The following is a 22,500-nucleotide window of genomic DNA, read 5'->3' as shown; positions in this document are numbered from 1 at the left end:
CAATCGATACTGCTAACAACTTTAAATAATACACGTTAAGCTATTATTTGTGGTAGATCAATGGTATTATTGACGCGTTCAAGTTTAACGCCATCAAGTTTAACCAATCATAAATAAAGTCGAGGAGCCAAGCCACGCCCACTGAGTATCAGACGTCTCTTCTGCCGGATTTATTTCTACACGAGAAAGAATGTTTCCCAGAAATCACGTGACATTTCAGACGCTGCTTGTTATCACTGATCGTCTAATAAGATAACTAGTATAACGTATACATGTTTTAAGTAATTTTTTTGAAAAAACTTTAACGATTAAAAAAATAAATCTTGAAATAGATGTATGACAAATTTGTGTGTTTTCACTGGAAAGGACATTTGAACACTTTGAGCAGACTTTATGGTAAAATACTAAGTTTTCTTTCATTATAAATTACAGATTAAACTTTTTTTCTGCTACATCAAAGAGCAGACAACAATAACAACACAATAAATCACTTGTTTTCTGTTATTTGTTGTGTTATATTGGCCTTGTGTAAGAAGTGTTATAGCGTCACTATGTGGTCAACATACAGAAATGTTTTTAATGTGCTATTGCACTTGTAAATCACAACTCAACACAACCAGCTCGAGTTTATTTGAAGTATTTCACTTTTTATTTCTATATAAAAACAAAACAGTATGAGTAAAGACACAAAAACACACACAAATATTTTCAGTTCAGTTGTATTGCTGAAGCTGGTGTTGTGAGACTAGCCTTCATCACTCTCTCTCTCCTGACGCTCTCGTTCTCGTCTCATCTCCTTCAGCTCCTGACGGTACTTACGCTCGATGAAACGCTTCTGATGAGCCATCTGAGGAAAATTATCTGCACAAGACCAGACACACGTCAGCATCAAGACAGTCACACACACACACACACACAGACAGACAGACTCCACGCTGACTGATGACATCATAGCTGTCGTGTGTGTGTGTGTATGAAGTACACCGTGTCATAGTGAGATTGTGTTTCAGTGATGCTCAGTGAGTATTATTGTTCAGCCTGAAGACACAACAGATTAATGGACGTGATTTTTTCATCATTTCCTGTCAAGTGAATGTGTAATACTTTCTGAAAGGTTTCTCTGAAGCTCTTGTGTCACTACAGTTACCGAATATAAGACGCACTGTATAATTGAGATTTTAAAGGGGTCATATGGTGTGAACACGTGTTGTTCTGTGTCTTCGGTGTGTTATAAGTTGCTCATGCATGTATTAGACGTGTAAAACTGCAGAAATGAAAGTGTGTGAACAAAAGAGTTATTCTATCTAAAAGTGAATGTTCACCCAGACCTGCCTGAAACACCTCGTGTAACCACACCCCCACAAATATACATCAGTTGGTGGTCTGATTTGACTAAGACCGCCCAAATGTATACTCAAGTAAGGTGGTGTACCTGTCAGTACAACTGAAGAGGAACATGATGTTCCAAATATGGTCAGAGGCGTTACATTTCCCTCACAAGCTTGCAGTATTCCACCAATCACTACACACTGGTGAACTGGCCAATCAGAGCACACCTCGCTTTTCAGAGCCATGAGCTTTGTTCAAAATCTGTGCGTTTCAGAGAGGTGGAGCAAAGAGGAGACACAAACATGCACGGTCTGTGGAAAATAAAGCGTTTTTAACCTTAAATCATGTTTACACATTACATTACATCTAAAAGCGGCCGTAACACACAGGGTTTCTTCCAATCTCATATTAATCTTGACTACCTATAGAGTAGTATTGCTTACTTCGTATCTTTGAAGAGTATTTAGTTTGATCACATTTATAAAATATAGATTCAGCTTTACGATTGTTTCCGAAAACATATGGCGCGTGCGGGGGGAGGGGTAGACTGAACTAAAGCTTGTGCGCATCCATTGTCAACAAAACACAGACATCAGTTTGACTCACCGCATAGGGTTCATGTCCGGCCCTGGGACGGCTCATATATCAGTTTCAACCCATCTCCAAATCTAGCGTTATATCCACCGTTTATATAACATTCATCAGCCACATGAAGTAAACAAACAAACACCGGAACCTTGCTCTCTCTCTCAACTCGTTTTTTTTTAGAAGTTGACCGTGTTAAGCATGAGATGACAGCATGTTTTACATTGTTAAGTCACAATGCATGAAACACCGTGGCACAGCCGCTTTAAATAAACCATAATATTTGTTTTAGCAGTGTCATATGACCCCTTTAAAGTCATTTTCCATGAGTCTGTGTGTTCTGGTCCATGATGAGAGCAGGGTGAATGTATGTGTAGTTGATGGAGATCATACTGATGCACTGCAGTGTTAATCACTAATGAAGGGTATCAAATGGTCTGAGTGTTCTAAATAACTGAGAATTGGGGCATTCAACTTTTCAAATCAAATGATCCAGCGTCTCCTGCAGGAATGATGAATGTAATGTTTATTCCTCACAAGGTGCTACAAAAGACAAGACCGTGACATGAGGAGAGAGGAATACTCACATTTCTCCAGCGCATCCATAGCTGCACCCATCTCAGCCTGCTGAATACTGTTCAGATCAAACACAAAGATCTCGTCAGGATCTGTCATCACACACATGAGCCACTGCAAGAACACTCTTCACTTCACATGAAATGAGTGATGGTCAAACACCCAATGCAGCGACATATTCTCTTTAGACCAAAGACAGGTGTAGAGGTGGCTGATGCCAGTGGTCAATAATATCTTGTAAAGATGGGTAAGAGCATTCTGGGTACATTCAGATGAATGAGAGGGTTTACACACGCAGGACAAACAGAGATTCAAGAGCGGGAGCTATGCCAGACCTTCAGATATTTCACATCGTGGAAAAAATATATAAATATGATGTATTAGTACCTCGGTCCTTTTCCACAGCCAATCCGCTCGCCCTTAAAGTAGACGGCCACAGTGTATGTGCGGGCGTGAGACGGTCCGACGGTCTGAAGCGTTCTATACAGCGAGATGAAGAGTGGTATTAAATGTTAAGAGGAAACACACACACACGCACACATGAGTGAATGTACTCTCACTTGTAGAGAGGAATGTCAGGTTCTTTTCCTTCCGTTCTCAGAGTCAGACAACACTGCTGAAGCTGAGATTTAGGGTCATTCCAGTCCTGATTCAAAATGAACTCCTGAAAACAAGACATTTACCACTCATCATTACACAACAAAACAACAGTGAACGTCACCAATACACGCATGGAATTGTGGGATTGATTCTCGTGGCAGGTGGATAAGATACATCACAACTCAAACCAGACCAGATTCATCAGGACTCCTCATATTCTGATCAGATTGTTAAGGTTATCTGTGAATAATGTGTGTGTGGTTTGTCTGATGATGAAACACACAGTACAGTGTGATCGGATGGGTCTGATCCTTATACTCATATAAGGCTTGTGTTCATAAATGATGAAAGCAGAATCAGTCTGACAACAGCAGCATTATAAACCAGGACAGATGTTGTGAATGTCTTTGTTTGTCAGGGACAGGAGATGTTGTGATGAGAGACTGAGCAGTAGTCTTGTTCTCATGCAGTCGTACTGTAACGACGTCGCTCAATCTGTGTCATGTGGAGCTTCACCTTGAGTCGTGGGAAGAAGCAGACGTTCATAAATGCGTGCACGTACTCCAGGTCTTTATCTATGTACAGAGCTGCAATGAATGCTGGGAAAAATAAACAGAGCAAGAACTAAAAGTGAGAAGAATGGGATTATATTTCACAACACAAACATGAAGAACATGTGATGGCTGTAAAATTAAAATCGCTTCTTACACAGAAATCTGAAAGGCCAGTAACAATAATAATAACACACATAATAACACACGCTCATCCGGGTGCTGCTGGTCACCTTAACCCACTCCAGTTTAATATATTGGTGAGTGTTCGTCAAACCCCTCCTCAGACGGGACACTCACAGGACTTTAATGGACATCAACTCTCACACTGTAAAATTATCTGATCATTTATAGCTTTGCAGTGGTTTTGTTGTCAGCAGCTCAGAGGTTGTGTCCTTCAGAGGTCACATTTACTGCCACGTTTAAATAACCCTAATAAGATTGTTTATTAATCTTGTAAATTGTTAAATAATATTCCGGCACAGAACCCGGACTCGGCACCGACTGACTTATGTCGGTACTACAGAGTATCGATTCACATTAAATCAATCGTTGCCAAATTTCGGAAAATGCGCGCTCAGACGCAGCGGGCACGCGCACACAGAACACTGTGCTGAACATTTAAGTTTGTAAAGACGCTTTGTGTTTTACGACGGCGTTTTAGTGCCACGTTAAAAATAAAAAAAAACAAGATTTCGAGAATAAAGTCTAAATGTTACGAGAATAAAGTCGAAATGTAACGAAAATAAACTCGTCGTAATATGTATTTTGTTTACGTGAAAGTTGTAGTTTAAGAGTTTAAGTTATGTTTAAGCACATCATCTGAACCAGTGAGTTAGTTCTTAGTTCATGTCAGATTTTTTCTTCTGAATAAATTCAGTTTCCTACATAACTGCTGCAGTGTCCTTTTACTATTATAACTCTGTGATGATACGCCAAAAGACAAACAATTTCCTTATTGCTAAATCCTAACCTAAAGTAGGATTTAACCAAATCCTCCACAGCCATTGTTTCTAGCAATTCTGTTTTTTTTTTCAAAATATCACGACTTTATTCTCGTAACATTTCGACTTTATTCTCGTAACATTTCGACTTTATTCTCGTAACATTTCGACTTTATTCTCGTAACATTTCGACTTTATTCTCGTAACATTTCGACTTTATTCTCGTAACATTTCGACTTTATTCTCGTAACATTTCGACTTTATTCTCGTAACATTTCGACTTTATTCTCGTAACATTTCGACTTTATTCTCGTAACATTTCAACTTTATTTTAACGTGGCACTTAAATGCCGTCGTAGTGTTTTCTGTCCACCAATAAATAAAATCATCTCACGAAGTCCAAATACTAAATTATTAGTGACAGATTAGAGCAGTCGTGAGTTTTGCCTTAAAGTGCAGTTTGAAGCAGCTGCAGGAGACTGATGCACATTTACATTATGTATTATTGTATGATCAACATTAAATATTATAATTCTTTCAGTATCTCTGTTAAAATGTATTTTCAAAATCAATCTGTTATTTTCAGTAATGATGATGATAAAAATATATTACTTTTCAAGTTTTGTTATTCTATATTTTCTAAAGGTCTGTTAATGCTGTAGTTATTTCTCTAGTCTTCAATTCTTTTGTGTAAAATTTCAACAAAATATTTAAATTTGGGAGGTTTGGACTTTTTTTCACTGAAATAATTGTTTGTTTATTATAAAGTATCGAAAAAAGGTACTGGCACCGAATCCCAGGTACCGTGTTGGTACCAGCTAAAAAGTGAAGGGTACCCAACCCTAATATTAAGGTACTGTTTTGATTTAATACAGTCAAATGATTACATACAGCTCCTTTAACAACATAACTAAGATTATATAACCGCTGATTCATTAAACCAAAGTGTGTGTTTGACTCGTTTGAACTGCGTGTCTTGGCTTAAAAAATGAACCTGCAGTCTGCAGTCGTTACAAATGAGGCAATACAATTCTTTAATGCAATATTTAAAGAGCAGAATGTTTTACGTTACTGTCTATGGGGGGAGTCAAAACACTTCCAGACCTCATCAAAACTATCTTCATAGTGTTCTGAAGATGAACAGAGGTCCTAGACATCTCGTATGACTTCAGGGTGACTGGGTTTATGACAGAATTTTCATTTACAGTGGAGCTTCACTTCAATCCATATTTGTTTTAAACAGTCAGAAACGCCTCTGCAGTTTCCTGCCACTGTCACCAGCTAACATGAACACACACACCACAGACACAGACACACACACACACACACACACACACACACTGACTTACACTCGAGCAGATCTGCCAGAGTCTTAGTCCTCAGGGCAACAGGGCGTTTGGTTTTGTCATTGGTGATGGCGTGTTCCTGCATGCCCAACTCTTCTGCAACCTTCGCCTGTGTGCGATTATTCACCAAGGAGCTGCGCAGAAGCTGAACACACACACACACACACATCATCATCTGGATGTTGGATATGTTGATGGTGAGCCAGTTACTGCTCTTCTATCAGGTGTTAATTATGAGTGAGGATAAACTCACAGTGAGATGTCCTTCATGGTGATCTGGGAAGTGGATGAACAGATACTCCGTCGCCACCAGCTGCATGATAGAATCACCCAAAAACTCCATCCGCTGGTTGTGCCCCCTGCAAACACACACACACACAGACATGACTTTAATGTGAACACACCACAGAATCAAGAACACTCGTGTGGAATCACCGGATGGCTCTGCTGATGTGAGTGATGAAGTGCACTTACAGTGTGAGATGATTGAAGCCCACAGTTCTCAGAGTAAACGCTCGAGCGAGGAGACGCACGTGAGTGAACAAAACTCCTATAGCCTCCTCAAAACCTGTGAGTTTCTGTAAGACTGGAGACGACTCGATCAGCTGTCTGTCTGTCAAGGGCTCCTGAACCTAAACATACAACACACGTCCTGTTTCACACACATGCTGACCTGGGCTGGCCCATATGTCCTGAGATTCTTCTGCTCTCAGTTTCTCAATCAATTACACTTAAATGATGGCACATCTGAAAGCCAGAGGGCGCTCTTGAGCACAAACGCAGAATATGGGAAACATACAAAACCATACATAGTAGGACATGCAGTGAAATGCTTTTCAACTGTCCGAATAGAGAAGAAGAACGATTAGTTTCAGGAAATTCAAACCTTTTCAGGTATTTTCATGGTAATAAAGTATATTTATAGTGATGATGTTTGACGAGTGTTGCTTTTTCAAATGCACGTTACAAACGATTCAATCTCGTAGCGACTTTAGATGGAGCAGTTCTGTGCAGAAGATTTAGACATGTTTTATCAGCATGAATCACAATATACATCCCCCAGCCCAGGAGAGTCTGAGACCTGCGGTACATGAAGCTCATGTGTTGATATGGCATTTATTTGTGGTGTTCTGTTGTGTCCTGCATCTAGACATGATGTTGTGTATAGAATGTGAATTACTGCTGAGAAAATAATGTGCTCAGACCTGTAAAGGATGAGGTGGGAAGTTGAGCCAAACCTCCCTCAGGTCCTGCAAAGAAAAGCAACGAAGTATGAGCACATGACCTCCCCGTGACCTCATGCATCATCACAACCTCCTGATTTCCTTTTGTATTTGCATAACACATCTTAAATTAGACTCACTACAGTAATTGACTACATTTACACTTATGCATTTGGCAGACGCTTTTAAGTGACTTACATTGCATTGCAATATACATTTGTTTCTGACTATGTGCAATCCTTGGGATCCAACCCATGACCTAAAACAGCGAGAGGGAGAAACAGAGAGAGCGAGAGAGACAGAGCTAGACAGAGAGAGAGAGAGAGAGAGAGAGAGAGAGAGAGAGAGAGCGAGCGAAAGGCGAGAGACATAGAGCAAGAGCTCACCTCAGTGTTGAACAACAGTCGGCCAAACAGCAGCTTGGCTTCTTTTAAACCTCCTTCTAGATAAACCGCACCTGAAGCATGAAAGAAACACATTGTAGTCTGTATGAAGAAACATACGCACACACACACACACACAAACACAGTGCACTACAGTAGAGCTGATTCAGGGTTGAGAATGAACACTGGTGACAGATGAATGACAGTGACGTGCAGTCTTCTGAGAGGTTGTGTATTGGTGCAGGTTGGGTTCTCAAGCAAACTGAAGTTCAGATGAATAATAAATCATGTGTACTGACCGATCAGAGCTTCAAAACAGTTGGCCATGGCATGTCTGAGGTCTGATTCTCGACATAGATCCGGCCCGTGAGCGTATAACATGAACCGGTCCAGCTCCAGTTTCTGAAAGCATAACCCATCATCAGTCCTACACTCAAGGTCTGCTTCAGTCCAGACTCATATGAGCCGTCTGCTGTGTGGTTTGATTGTTAGAATTGTGATCATTATATAAAGCAGAATAGTCACACTAGTGGTCGACCGATTATCGAATTGGCCGATTTTCGGTGTCGATATCAAAGATTTAGCCGATAATCGATATCGATCCTTTTCAAAGCAGATTTGCCGATAAAGTCGTTTAATTTTGAAATGCGCTATTTGGCTCTGACGCAGACAAGGATTTAGTGAAAGCAGTCAGAACACGTCACTCTAGGGGTTTGCCTAGAGTAATGCCCGCCCACTGCCCCTCTGATTTGTTGGGACTAAGTGACGAGTCCGGCCAATCAACACGGGAGGCTGCGGAACAGAAAGTGTTTTTCACTATCACACTGAAAGCGCTGCTTCGGGTTCATGCTCTACGAGGTAAGGCAGCATCAGCACACTGCATGCGTTTCTTGTGATTGATCGAGCTGGCGTTTTGCACGTCACTTAAAATGACGCCATTTCAAAAATACAAGACATTTTAAAGCATAAAGAACTTGAACCGTCGGTCTTCAGTCAGAGCGCTCTCATGCACGCGAACACACACACACACTCATAGACTCCGCAATCTCAAGCTGCTCGCGACAAATGTTAAATTGAGTTATTTTTCGCAACTTATCTATACACATAACACATAATTCTTCAGAGACACACATGGGTGTGATTAAATGCCCGTCTTGCCGACAATACACTCAAGGAATAGGCTAATGTACTAACTAAGTGTGCCTAAAATATGCTTTTAATGTTATAGCTTCATGAAAACATTTGCGGTCTTTTCAACAACATACACAATAAAGCTATGAAGGCAATTCAATTATTTACACTTAATATATAAATTCAATATGTGCTAGTTAATCCAATGATTAGCTAAATGATTAATTGAACAGTTCTAGTATTGTATGCAATTTTTAAGTCATCAGAACATATTTTTTTCCATAAATAAAATTTATTCCATTCAATTAATTTTTTCATTTGCTCCTTGCTGTTTTTTACTGTGTTGCTTGTGCTTACAAAATGTTCACAGAATTCTGCTGGGTGCTCCCTTCTTTCTTTTATTAGTATTAATATAAGTGTTATGATTAAGATTTCTGAGTCAGAATTAAAAATATTTCAAATGTTTCAGAGCATGTGTTCTTAATTTCTATAAAAATGTACGTTTTTACACCATATATATATATATATATATATATATCGGTTCAAAACATCGGCTATCGGTCTAATTCACATGGAAATAATTGGTATCGGTATCGGCCTGAAAAACGCATATCGGTCGACCTCTAAGTCACACACGTCCTTCTGTTCCAGGAGAAAGAAAACATCATGGATCTCTACAGCGATGACACATGAACATCGATACGATTAGCATCCATACATTCACCTTAGCAAGCATAGCGAGATGCTGATTTTGAACGATCGCTGTGCGGTATGTGGCGAGTCCGCCCTCCTCCAGGTTGGGAAAGAGATAGAAGAGATGCACGCTGGGAAAGAGAATCAGATAAGCGGCCTGCTCACTTCATTCATATACTTGTGGAAATGTTTTTATAAGACCTGGTGAGAAACTCAACGACTGCATCACCCAGAAACTCCAGCCGCTCATTATGATTGATCCTGTGAAAGAGACGAGGTGTCAATCTGTCAGATGATGTGAAAAGTGTTGTGGTGTCACGTGTGAGAGAACACAAACCTGGAGGGCGATGGGTCGTCCTGGCCCAGACGTGACATGATGTTGATCAAGGTGTTAATTCCTAAAGAAGAAGAAGAAGACAGATGATGTTTATGTTGAAGTGTCTGGAAACGCTCTGATATGATGATGATGATGATGATGATGATGATGTTTCTAACCCTTCTTCCTCATGTACATGTGATGCACTTTCCGGTCTCCGTACTTGGGCTGCCGTATGCCGCAGTTGGACAGAGAGTTACGAGCGTGATCGGGATTCATCCCAAAGTTCAGATGATGACTGGGGTGAGTCATTGCCAACTGAGCCCAAAGAGAAGCGGGAGAGACTCAAGTGAGACTTTGGGCAGCTGGACACACAGTGTTGGTGCTTGACGAGACTCACCTGCAGCAGACAGCGCTCTGTAAACCTGTAGCCGATCAGATCGTCCAGATGCATCAGACACCGATGATAGCGGATGTGATGAGTGAGCACCGGCAGCATCATAGCGTGCTGTTAACAAACACAAACATGACATCTACAGCTCTCCTGAAACCATTTCTCTCTCCTCGTAAACCTCTAGAGAAATTTCTCAGTGGTTTTGTGTTCATACCACATTCTTTAAAGTATCGATGAAGAAAGTCATGAGAGGAGTCAATGATCAAAGAAGCCTCAGTATTTGGTTAAGTGTTCCTTTAAATGGTTTAGAGGAATACATGAGGGTCTTAAACTTCATGGCCCTCTTATCATCTCTTCATCAGTCTGACAGAACTCACTCACTTTTAATCAAATAATAGATTCCAGACACTAACAAGATAGTCCAATGGGATTACTGGGAGAACACAACCCTCCATATGGTGCCATATTCCCACCTTCCAGTTTAACCAGATACAGATATGTGTGTCTCTATGAGTGTGTGTGTGTGTGTGTGTACCAGGTAAACACTAAGGTACATGGACAAAATGTCCCCACAAAGATGGCAATATCCAAAACCCTTGTCCTTGTGAGGACACTTTTTGGTCCCCATGAGGAAACAAGCTTATAAATCATACAGAATTAACTTTTTTGAAAATCTAAAAGAGCAGAAAGTGTTGTGTGATTGTTAGGTTTAGGGAGTAGGGAATATGATATACAGTTTGTACAGTATAAAAGCCATTGTGTCTGTGGAATAAGGGCAGTAAATCTCCTTCACGCTCATTCTCCTTCACAACTCCTTCCTGGTGGAACATTCTTCCTAACTCGGTCCGGTCAACCACATCTCTCACAACATTCAAAAAACTACTTTAAACCATCTCTTCTGTGAATACTTGACAGACAAAAGAAAAACAAAATAAAAAAGAGCCCTCTCTCTCTCTTTCTCTCAACAGATAGTGTCTAGCTTTTGTTGAAACCAGTAACTTTGTATTGGCAACTATTGTATTATTGCTCCTGTATGACATATCGCTCCTTAAACTCTTTGTAAATTGCTTTGCTAAATGACTAAATGGAATGTAAAACCCAACATGTGTGTGTGCTGACCTGGCAGATATCAGAGCGGACACCAGTTCTCCAGAAGCTCTGACTGCTGAGCTCCACCGTCACCTCTCGTCTCATTGTGTTCTTCTGACGGATCTTCTGCAGAGCTTCCTGTAACAACACATACCTTTATCAATTATCTATCAGCACACATTCAACAGAGACTAATCAGCTAATACTCAATATAATATGAACAACTGTGAAAAAACAAATAAGATGTTTTAGTGAAGTGTTCGTTATTTATCTCAAGACTTGTTTATACACGTCCAACTGGTCATGAGTTACAACACACACTCACATATTCATGTTTAACACTTTTTAGAAAAAAATGTAAGTTCATCAAAACTGTGGAATACCACAAAGAAAACTGAGGAAATAATCTAAACAAAAACATAAAACTTGATATATTTAACCATCTTCAGTGTGTGCTCATTTTATGTACAGAATTCTTCTCTTTTTATTGGGAAGCTTCCTGAGGTTTCACTTTTTAAACCACATTACAGTAGTTCACATGTATTCTGAGCTCATATTGGCTGCTCTATCTTCAATATTCAAAGTCAAACTCCACCCATTCAAACACATATTTACGCAATAAAATAGACGTAGATTGTAATGTTCATATTCCACAATGATGAGGACATAAACCCTGTCCACTCTGGATGTGTGGCTATGATTATTCATTTGTGCGATTGAAGCCGAACATCATCTCTTACACTTTGAGTCCTCAGACATCAGAAGCGCTCAGATCTGTGATCACAGAGATATCCTTTAACATTAACACAAGGGTGTGTTTGAACCAGTGACACTTGCTCCAGAATCTGTTTTTAATACCCAATAGATTCAGCGTCTGGATACAAAAGTGACTTCACAGCACTTGACGGCATCTCCTTAGTCCTGCCCCGACTCAACAGGGCTGATCTGGTTTAACTTGATCAAGTGTCTTAGAACGTGTGCTGGTTGTTCACGTAAAGTTACTGAGGTTCTCAAAGCTTTCTGAACACGTACCTCTCTTTGTGTTAACTTCTGTTTATCAATCTGTTTGACCTTCGGGCTGTTGGCCAGCAGGTGACGCAGCTTTACATAACTCTTCCACAACTTTTGATATCTGCAACCCAAGATCATACAGCTGAGCTTCAGAAATCCACAACATTTCCTCATATTATTCATAGACCAGCACTACAATCTGTTCCATATACACATCCACACATTCTTGAGCGACATCGTTCCCTTCCACCTACAGTACACACATGTTGATTCTTTCATTTGAGCAGAACACCTGTGCTAGGGCTGTCACCATCATGACATTTGGCTGACGATTAATAGTCTAGTAAATCATTGCGATTTAGACAATTAATTGACTGTTTTATGGCTTTGACATTTAATTCTCAAACATTTTTGATTTGGCTTTGAAATGACAATATTGTTCTGAAAATAAGATAATGTTTTTTCCTTGGAAATATATTGGAAAAATGACCTCATCGTATATTCAAGGTGAAGGCTTTTATGTGTCAATAATACGACCGCCAAATACTTATAAATAGATCAGGAGTGAAGTGAAGCCACCATTATGATGATATCAGTCACGGAAATGCTTTTAATCTGTGTTTTTTTTGCACATGCAAGACTACGATAAAAAAATTATGAAAAATTCTGTTATTGAAATATAGTAGATTGGTTTTCACACTGAGATTGATTTAAATAACATTAAATTGTGTTGCAGGTTATTTTGATGGTATATGCTTTAAAGTTTGTTTTAAAGTGGGTGGTACGATTGACCAGTATTATCATGCTTTAGTGACAATATATACATGCAATATGGTGGCGCAATAGCTCTCCCTTGTGTATTATATAGAGATGTGCAATAATTGCGATGATCTGAAACCATCACCATGAGGTCAAACAATAGCGATGAGACTATTATTTAATAACCGTGAAAGCAACCATCACGGTTGTATAAATGAGTGTCTGTGATTGGTGGAGGGGATTTGAAGGGGTGTGCTGATGTCACACTTACTGCGGGTCTCCAGCGTAACTGAGCTGAGCCGGCCGGATGCCGAAATGAACGATGATGGGGAAAGTGATGACGCTGGAATTGAACTGCTCCCGATCTAACTGATCGATCCTCACTGAACTTGGTTTCTATGAGAACAGACACAAGCCTTCAGACCCGCTGACTCATCAACACACAGACAGCATATGAAGGTGATGTTTGTGCGAGTGTTTTTCACCATGCCAGGGTTGGTGACGATCATGCCCTTGCACTCTTCAGCGTACTTCTGCCACTCCAGCTCCTCCCACTGTAACATGTTTGCGATCTCTTCAGCGGGGACCAGCGGCTTACTGCTGTGCAGCATGTACAACAACACCTGATGCATGGACAGCACCTCCTTACCTCCATCTGACACACAAACACTTACATCACCATCCTTCTCTACACAAATCCCCATTCAACTTACTAAGAGTGATGTTACCTGGGAGGAAGCGAACAAAGCGCGGCATGAAATGAAATCTCTGACAACCTTGAGGAGCTTCATCTTCAGGACCTGTAAGACGACACATAATATGTTTATGTCTGTGTGTGGACTTGGCTTTTATATGTTAGTGGGGACCTAAACCTGAATGCACACCAACTCATGGGGACTCGTGTCACTGTGGGGACCAAATTTGAGGTCTTCATTGGCAAAAAAGATTATAAATTGTACAGAACAATCCTTTTTGAAAATCTAAAAATGCTTAAAGTTTTCTTGGATCTTTTAGGGGTTGTGTTAGGGGATCAAATATACAGTTTGTACAGAATACAATGTATTACACCTTTGGACTGTCCCCACAGAGATAAGAAGACATACATGTGTGTGTGTGTTACCTGTTAGGTTCCAGTCGTAGAGCTCTAGAATGTCTCTGAAGAGATAGGAGGAGAAAAGCTCCAGACCCTTGACACAGTAGTTCTACACAAACAGAACACATCATGAATGTGCTGTCAGAAATATGCGGCATATATTGTTTGTTGAGTGATTTATTTTATAATCATGTTATAACTCAGTGTGTGAGAAACATGAGATCATGTTGAGATTATAATGATCCAGCGACTGTAAGAAAGAGAATGACATCAGACCTCAGGTGACATCTCCTCGATGAAGTGAATGGTGTAGTCAATGTTGAAACGAATAACTTGACACAGAGGAATCTGAGTGAGAACACAGACACGTCATCAACACACCAACATTAATGCCATTTCAACCTTATTCCCGTCTGAAGGTGTATTTCAAAAATCACCTGCGCTCATTTAAAAAGATTTCCATCATATCAAAGTAGACTATAGTGATCAAACTGAACTTCTGTAGAGTAAATACTAACTACACTTCAGATCAGATTTAAATCACGCTCACATGCAGACATTCACTTAAACACTTCAGATCAATTTATGTTTTTTTAAAGGATCAGACGAATGCCTGATCTGCGAGACATCTGTGTGTCACTCACTAACTCATTTATTTCTGTCCACTGCTTTTAGTAAATAAACACAAATCTGTCTGATTCTGACCCAGTCAAATGGTTTTACTTGTGATTTTCTGTTGCCGGTTTGCAAGTCTTTATTTGGTCATCCAAGCTCAGGAATAACAATGAAATCATCATCAGGCAGATCAAAGATGGCTGGTTTCATGATGGCTTTGAGAACATGTGAACGGACACTTACATTAGTGAGAGGTGTGTGAGAGAAGAGCGAGAACCCCTCAAACAGATACTCGTGATCATCATATTCAATCACTGTTGGTCTGTCCGTCTGAAACACACATGACCACATTCACCATAACATAACACAACACATCCACACAAACTGATGAATGTGTTTGATGCACTCAGAAAAGACATGTACCAGGAAGTTGGTGGGCGGGGACACAGTGATTCTGTAGTGAAACAGTTTGCCAGCATTGTTGTTCATCGGTCGACACGTTTTCACCGGCTAGGAGAAAACATTCAAAACTCAAATTAAGCAGTGATCTTTTTCTGAGAGAGCATCGGAAATCATTCCTGAGGCAGATGAAGGTAACAAATCAAACTTTACCTCTTCACCAGGATAAATACTGTGACGGATTCCAGTACGTCTGGCTTTAGCACTGCACTTACACAATGGACCATCATTCATCTGAGTGTGAAACACACAAGAAGAAGAAAAAGATTACAATTTATCTTCCCTCTATGCCATGAAGCAAGTTCATAAGCAAGTGTTGTAATGATTTTGCAGCAAATATCTCAACTAGGGCGGTCAAACAATTAATTGTGATTAATGCCGTCCAGAACTGAAGTTTTTGTTTACATAATATATGTCTTTGCATATTCATTTATGAACACATGTATATAGATTTTAGAAATATGTATAATATAAAAAACAACCATTTAAATATAACTTCAATTAATGGTAAAAATAAATATATCATAATATTTCCAAACTATATGAAGAGTTTGGTTCCAAAATGAGATAACCTTGTTTATAAATCTTTTTAAAACTCATGTTTTTTTTATTATGTTATCATGTTATTATTGTGTTTATTTTGTTATTTTACTGTATTTTTTGTTATTATGGCTTAAATCTAAACAAATCAATTGTAGTTTGATTGATGTTAATCTGAATGCACAATAAAAAAAACATTTATTTGTTTATTAAACACCGTTATCTCATTTTGGAACCAAGCTCTTCATATATATATATATACACACACACATACATGCATACATACATACAGCGGGGAAAATAAGTATTTGACACATCAGCATTTTTATCAGTAAGGGGATTTCTAAGTGGGCTATTGACACAAAATCATCTGACAAAATGTCCACCAGATGTAGCCGTCAAGCCAAATATTGAATTCATACAAAGAAATCAGAACATTTACGTATACAAGTTCAGTCATAATAAATAAAGTGAAATGACACAGGGAATAAGTATTGAACACACTTTATTAAATACTTTGTAGAAAAGCCTTTGTTGGTGATTACAGCTTCTAGACGCCTCTTGTATGGAGAGACCAGTCGTCTGCATTGCTCAGGAGTGATTCTGGCCCATTCTTCCACACAAATGGTCTTTATCTCTTGAAGGTTCCTCGGGCCTCTTTTATGAACTTTGATCTTCAGTTCTCTCCATAGATTTTCTATGGGATTTAGGTCAGGTGATTGACAGGGCCATTCAAGCAGCTTGATTTTCTTTCTTTGAAACCACTTCATTGTGTCCTTGGCCTTGTGTTTGGGATCATTGTCTTGCTGAAATGTCCACCCTCTTTTCATTTTCAGCTTTCTGGTAGATGGCAGCAGATTTTTATCCAGAATGTCCCGGTACATTTCTCCATTCATCCTCCCAGTCTGCCAGTATCCCTTGCTGAAAAGCAGCCCCAAACAATGATGCTTCCACCCCCAAACTTAACTGTTGGTACGGTGTTCTTGGGGTGGTGGGCAGTGCCATTTCTTCTGCAAACATGGTGTCTAGAATGACTGCCAAAAAGTTCAATTTTGCTTTCATCTGACCATACTATAGTCTCCCAATAATCCACTGGCTTCTCAAAATGCTCTTTCGCAAACTTTAACCGAGCCTCAACGTGCTTTTTGATCAGCAATGGAGTCTTGTGTGGTGAGCGTGCATGGATGCCATGGCGGTTCAGTGCATTGCTTATAGTTTTCTTTGAAACAACAGTACCTGCTGATGCAAGGTCTTCCTGAAGTTCTGCCCGAGTGGTTCTTGGCTCTTTGAGAACTCTCCTGATTATTCTTTGGACTCCTCGGACAGGGATCTTACGTGGAGCACCTGACCGTGGCCAGTTTATGGTGAACTGATGCTCTTTCCATTTCCGGATAATGGCCCCCACAGTGCTCACAGGAACATTCAGCATTCTGGAAATGCGCCTATAATCATTCCCATCAAAATGCTTTTCAACAATAAGATTACGAAGATCTACAGAGAGTTCTATGCTTTTACCCATCATGAAGTCTTTCCTGTGTGCCTCCTAGGTAATGAGAAGCCTTTATAGGACATCAATTAGGACTAAAGCAGCTGATATCAGTTAGTACTGATAGGGGGCAGGGGTTCTCTCTCAATACTGACAGATTTCAGGTGATCTCATGGCTTTCTATGCCATTTTGCACCTTGTTACCTTCATGTGTTCAATACTTATTCCCTGTGTCATTTCACTTTATTTATTATGACTGAACTTGTATACTTAAATGTTCTGATTTCTTTGTATGAATTCAATATTTGGCTTAATAGCTACATCTGGTGGAAATTTTGTGTCAATAGCCCACTTAGAAATCCCCTTACTGATAAAAATGCTGATGTGTCAAATACTTATTTTCCCCTCTGTACATACATACATACATATACATACATACTAGGGATGAGTCATGAATTTCGAATATTCAATTAGTTTTTTAATTATACAATTTTGAATAGTGTGTGCGATCGCGTAACGCGTTCATGTAACCAAATTGTGGCGCTAATAACGACGCACATTAAACCTAAAGGCTGTCAATCAAGAGACAGTAGTGGAAAACATTTTCTTACAACAACTGTTAACGAAGTTACGCACACTGTAGACCCGCGTGGTATAACAGATACGGTAAATTGAGACAATGTCAAAAATGTGTTCTGTGTGGGGTCCTTTAATAAAATTAATGAGAATAAAGTGTAGTGCAAAGCTAGTTTATCATGGATCAACAACTACGATGCACAATCATCTGAGGGTGAAGCACCCAGCAGGTCCATCCACAGGTCAGCAATCAGTTGCTAGTTTTATGGTCAGAACAACCAATTTAGATGCCAGACGGGCGGAGCAAATAACGGCTTTAATTACTAAGATGATCGCTAGATTGTGCTTCTGATCGGCTTTGTTGGAGGAGAGGGTTTTAAAAAAAATGTATGGTGTTTGTACAGCCCGAGTTTACTGTTCCATCTAGAAAAACGATCACTGCCAGACTGGAGAAACTTTTTCATGACAATAGAAACTGAAGCCTTTTGAGCTATTAATTCATGAAATCGCTCCGAACTGTTAATAAATGCCGTCATTCGGTTAATATGTTTTAACGCGTTTTAAGTCTGGTCTTAAATCTTTATGGCTTTAATATATTTTCTTTAAACAATCACACTGTTTTTTAGTTGGTATAAATGTGCATGCTCATATTTTACTCGACGTACTGATAATAAGTGCCGTCATTCGGTTGTTAATATATTAATGTTTCAGCACGTTATTTTAGCATGATGCAAGATTGCCTTATCCATAATTCATAAAGCAGTGTGCGGTTATATGGATTTACAGCGTAAATGTTCTCTCTCTCTCTCTCCGTTTATGTGTGTAATACTGTAAATGCATTCAGGTGGGGGAGGGGTGCGAATTTCCAATAATTTTCGAAAAGTTCTCATTGATCTTCGAATATTATTTTTGCTTTTAATGCCCATCCCTAATACAGACGTATACACACGTGTACGTGTTTATAAATACAAAATTATGTGCACAGTACACAGATATATATGTAAACACAAACTAGAGCTGCACGATTCTGGATAAATTGAGGATCCCGATTATTTTGTTTGAAATAGAGATTGCGATTCTTTTACGATTCTAAATGATGACTAAAAGTAATACATAATTTACTAGAGGTTCTGACCAAAAAATAGTTTATTTAGGTATGTAATATGTAGGACTTCGCTTCAAAATTATTACATATTTCATGGTTAACCAACAGTAACTATGGTGAGAAATGTTTAACCACAAATTCCATAAGTAAACTAAAGAGTTTTAATTTTTTTTACTTTAAATGCAAAAGCTTAACTTCCTAAAAAGTATAAATGCAGTGAATTAACCTGTATATGAAATATTTCTCAGTAAAACAAATTCATAAGGTGACACTTTTTTATTTTATACATTTGCCTGATATCTACAGACCGCTTGAAGTGGTCTTTACAGAAAGAAACTACTGATAAACATAACATCGCATTATTCTCACCTGTAAACAGTATATAATAGGGATGCACCGAATGTTCGGCAACCGAAATTATTAAAAAGGCAACCGAATAAGTAAAAAGGCCGAATAAATTTTGCCGAACAATGACGTTTTTAACGACGCGATCAAATAGTAACCCGCGTAGAGTGAGAGGCGCGCGCTTTATGCAGCAAACATGTCAGCAGTGTGGAAGCACTTTAAAGTGTCAGAGAAAGAGGCAAAAACGGCCGTTTGCAGACACTGTTCTGCTGAATTGTCCAGAGGGGGTGCATCTGCAAAAACGTACAGCACTTCAAGTTTAATTTATCACTTAAAATCAAGACACCCCGAACATCATGCAGAGTACGAGAAAGACACGGCGGCGGCTACGGCAACAGCAGCAGCGAAAAGGAAAGTAGCTCCCCCCAGTCCTAGAACACCCACTCCATCTGTGGCTGACCTCTTAGAAAAGACAAAAAAGTTTGCTAATGGAGGCTGAAACAGACCACGGAGTGAAAACAACTAAAAGTGCGCTCTTAGAAGCTGTCAGCACACGATTTAGTCAGGCAGACTCAGAACCCCTGTACTGCATCGCGACTGTGCTTGATCCACGATATAAAGATCATTACTTGGATGTGGGGAAAAAGCTGCGCACACGAGAAATGATCCAGGCCGAGTTGGATTTGGGAAAGCCGCTAGGTGATGGAGACGGTCAGGTGATGCACAGCGCAGGAGATGAAAACACCGCAGAGAGTAAACGCGCTCGTACTACAGATGAGCCGCGCACAGTCTCGCTGTCTGACATGTTCGATGAGATCCTCCAAGAGAATAACCCATTTGCAAGACAGAGGACAAGCTCAACCGCTCAACAGTTAGATGGTTATCTCTCAGAAGTCCCCATCCCCAGGAGCAATAACCCTCTCGAATTTTGGAGGACCAATCAAGGCCGCTTTCCCGACCTGGCGCAGATGGCACGCAGGTAGGCTACTTGTATGGGAAATTAACATTAACATTAACTAACAATGAAAAACTCTTATTAAAAGCATTTATTAATCTTAATGTTAACATTTACTAATACAGTATTAAAATTAAGTATCACATTTTTAATTTTTGAATTAAAAAGTATCAAAAGTGGTAGGCCTATTTGTTAAAATTGTTAATGCACTTATACTAACATGAACTAAATATTTTTTATTATCTTACATTAACGAAGATTAATAAATACCATAACAAATGTATTGCTAATTGTTAGTTAAAGCAATAATGTTAACAAAAGGAAACGTTGTAAAGTGTTACTACCTATATTTTATATTATGTATTTTGTGAAAATTTTACTATTTTCAGTGTAGTAAAATAGTAGGCCTACACTGGGTTTCAACCATTTCATTATCTTGAAGACATTTTTCGTTTTGAAATGAGCAACTGTCAGAAAACTGCAATAAAAATGTCAACTATTCTGCAGGTACTTGTCTGCTCCATGCACAAGCACCGACAGCGAGAGACTGTTTAGGGCTGCATCTCATGTCATCGATGAGAAGAGGAACCGACTTTCATGTGAGAAAGCAGAGAAGCTACTTTTCATAAAGAAGAACCTGCCACTTTTCCTGAAGAAGTAGGCTAAGTAGGCTTATGTCTAGGACAGTTATTTATTTGTTGTGGGTTCATCCACATTTTTTGCACTATTCAATGCACATTTGTTGTTGTAGACATACAGAGTTACATTCTTTCAGCAGTCAGTTATAGGCCTAACATAGGCTATTCAAGAAGGGGGGCTTCAAAGATGGCCAAATAAAAATATATTTTTTATTTTACTAATTTATTTATTTTAAGTTATATTGTGCTTTGTTTTTTTATAATATCTGCTGGAATGTTAAAAAAATGTTCAGTGTTAAATAAATATTTTGAAATTATATTTTTGTTATTTGATTTATTTCTCTGAAAAGCAACACAAAATAGTAAAAAGCTAATTTTTACTATTTAATTATTGTAATGGTGAAAAAATTGGCAAAATAAATGGAAAAAATGCGAAACACCGCGTTCGGTATTCGGCCTTCGGCCAAGCATTTCATTATTATTCGGCTTCGGCCAAGAATTTCATTTCGGTGCATCCCTAGTATATAATAACCCGAAAACATGAAATGATGGCCAACTTGATGAAGATCTCTAATAACGCAGCTTCTCTATTACTGTAATAGAGTAATAGGCTCTCTGATGACATGTTTTACCATAATAACGGATATAAGCGCTCACTCGGATTTGTCCGCGCTACAAACTACAAGCGTTAGTTTCGTTTCAAACATGTCCAGTTAAGATGTGAAGCATAATCAGAACAATGTATCACAATCCAGACACTCATAAGAACAGTTTTGTTGTCAGGCTGTATTTACTTTATATGTTGGTCTGTTACTTGGTGTGAGATTAATTTGGAGAGATTAGGATCTTGTAAACGCGTCTCATGCATGTGAGTTGGCAACTCTCGGCTTTAATCCCAGTACTTCTGTGATCATTTGACACAGGAATAATGATAGTGTGTGTTTTGAAAAGACTGTTTGTGACGTTACATACCTTATAATACTCATTTTAACTTCTGCGGCAGCAACAGCAAATATTGAAGCGTTATGATTTTAGTCCGAGGTGCAAGTTAATAGACACACGAGAATCGTTGATTTTCATTAATGAGATCGTGTGGGTGTTCGAATCGAGATCAGGATCTTTTAACGATTAATCGTGCAGCTCTATCCAAATCTGAACACAAATATCTGTCTGTCTGTCTGTCTGTTCACAGATTTCTACTTAATCCAAATTTGTGAGAAGTTTAAAAATAATAGTCTGAAAAAAGGCTGTATGAACAGGGCAAACATGTAGAGATGAAACGCACCTGTCCCGGATCATTATACCACAACTCCTCATGTAGACGATCAGGATGAGCTTTCTTCCTCTTGATCTCAGCGATGACGTCAAACACCTCTGAGTCTGAACTGCTCGAACAACTGCTGCCCCCTTCATCAGACTCACACTCTGATTCACTGGAGCTCTCATCTGTGCACACATCAGACTCATACACTCTTGATTCCAAGAATTGCACAGTGCACACACACACACACACACACACACCTTCATCCTGGTCCAGTTTGGTTTTGGGTGGCTGCCATTTTGGTCGGCTGGATTTAGTGCGCTCCTGTCTCCGGCCGAGCTCTTCTTCAAACCTCTCATACAGATCTCTCAGCTTACTCGTACCCACAACCGTAGAGTCACCCTGAACACACACATCAGATAAAACACAACCGTAGAATCCCTCTGAACACACACATCACAAACAGGTGATGGTGCAGATGGTGTGATAGTGTATAT

At 39.3% G+C, this 22,500-nt stretch overlaps 2 protein-coding genes across 3 annotated transcripts in view; both read right to left on the bottom strand.

Annotated features, from left to right (window-relative positions):
* irf9 (interferon regulatory factor 9) overlaps nucleotides 1-75 on the bottom strand; it is a 7,611-nt gene extending 7,536 nt beyond the window's left edge. Inside the window, exon 1 of one of the 2 annotated variants that reach the window (XM_056771660.1) lies at nucleotides 1-75. This exon is cut by the window's left edge and continues 88 nt beyond it. The gene's annotated coding sequence lies outside the window, so the exon portion shown is untranslated. The other variant, XM_056771658.1, reaches the window with a different exon arrangement.
* Nucleotides 76-621: 546 nt separating this feature from the next.
* The window catches only part of drosha (drosha ribonuclease III), a 23,794-nt gene continuing 1,915 nt past the window's right edge, over nucleotides 622-22,500 (bottom strand). The window contains exons 4-31 of the mRNA XM_056771490.1: nucleotides 22,264-22,405; nucleotides 22,028-22,188; nucleotides 15,251-15,331; nucleotides 15,062-15,148; nucleotides 14,882-14,968; nucleotides 14,300-14,371; nucleotides 14,051-14,132; nucleotides 13,659-13,730; nucleotides 13,416-13,585; nucleotides 13,202-13,326; nucleotides 12,193-12,292; nucleotides 11,191-11,298; nucleotides 10,078-10,185; nucleotides 9,857-9,995; nucleotides 9,699-9,759; nucleotides 9,563-9,622; nucleotides 9,393-9,492; nucleotides 7,837-7,939; nucleotides 7,541-7,611; nucleotides 7,137-7,181; nucleotides 6,406-6,563; nucleotides 6,185-6,290; nucleotides 5,935-6,076; nucleotides 3,607-3,689; nucleotides 3,051-3,154; nucleotides 2,878-2,970; nucleotides 2,502-2,548; nucleotides 622-861 (exon numbers count right to left, since the gene is read on the bottom strand). Coding sequence (XP_056627468.1) covers nucleotides 746-861; nucleotides 2,502-2,548; nucleotides 2,878-2,970; nucleotides 3,051-3,154; nucleotides 3,607-3,689; nucleotides 5,935-6,076; nucleotides 6,185-6,290; nucleotides 6,406-6,563; nucleotides 7,137-7,181; nucleotides 7,541-7,611; nucleotides 7,837-7,939; nucleotides 9,393-9,492; nucleotides 9,563-9,622; nucleotides 9,699-9,759; nucleotides 9,857-9,995; nucleotides 10,078-10,185; nucleotides 11,191-11,298; nucleotides 12,193-12,292; nucleotides 13,202-13,326; nucleotides 13,416-13,585; nucleotides 13,659-13,730; nucleotides 14,051-14,132; nucleotides 14,300-14,371; nucleotides 14,882-14,968; nucleotides 15,062-15,148; nucleotides 15,251-15,331; nucleotides 22,028-22,188; nucleotides 22,264-22,405 — 2,823 coding nt within the window. The 3' untranslated portion in view covers nucleotides 622-745. The remainder of the gene's footprint in view (nucleotides 862-2,501; nucleotides 2,549-2,877; nucleotides 2,971-3,050; nucleotides 3,155-3,606; nucleotides 3,690-5,934; nucleotides 6,077-6,184; nucleotides 6,291-6,405; nucleotides 6,564-7,136; nucleotides 7,182-7,540; nucleotides 7,612-7,836; nucleotides 7,940-9,392; nucleotides 9,493-9,562; nucleotides 9,623-9,698; nucleotides 9,760-9,856; nucleotides 9,996-10,077; nucleotides 10,186-11,190; nucleotides 11,299-12,192; nucleotides 12,293-13,201; nucleotides 13,327-13,415; nucleotides 13,586-13,658; nucleotides 13,731-14,050; nucleotides 14,133-14,299; nucleotides 14,372-14,881; nucleotides 14,969-15,061; nucleotides 15,149-15,250; nucleotides 15,332-22,027; nucleotides 22,189-22,263; nucleotides 22,406-22,500) is intronic.

This window comes from Triplophysa dalaica, chromosome 17, assembly GCF_015846415.1.
Source record: "Triplophysa dalaica isolate WHDGS20190420 chromosome 17, ASM1584641v1, whole genome shotgun sequence".
Lineage (NCBI taxonomy): Eukaryota > Metazoa > Chordata > Actinopteri > Cypriniformes > Nemacheilidae > Triplophysa > Triplophysa dalaica.
This window is presented reverse-complemented; position numbering and strand designations above follow the sequence as displayed.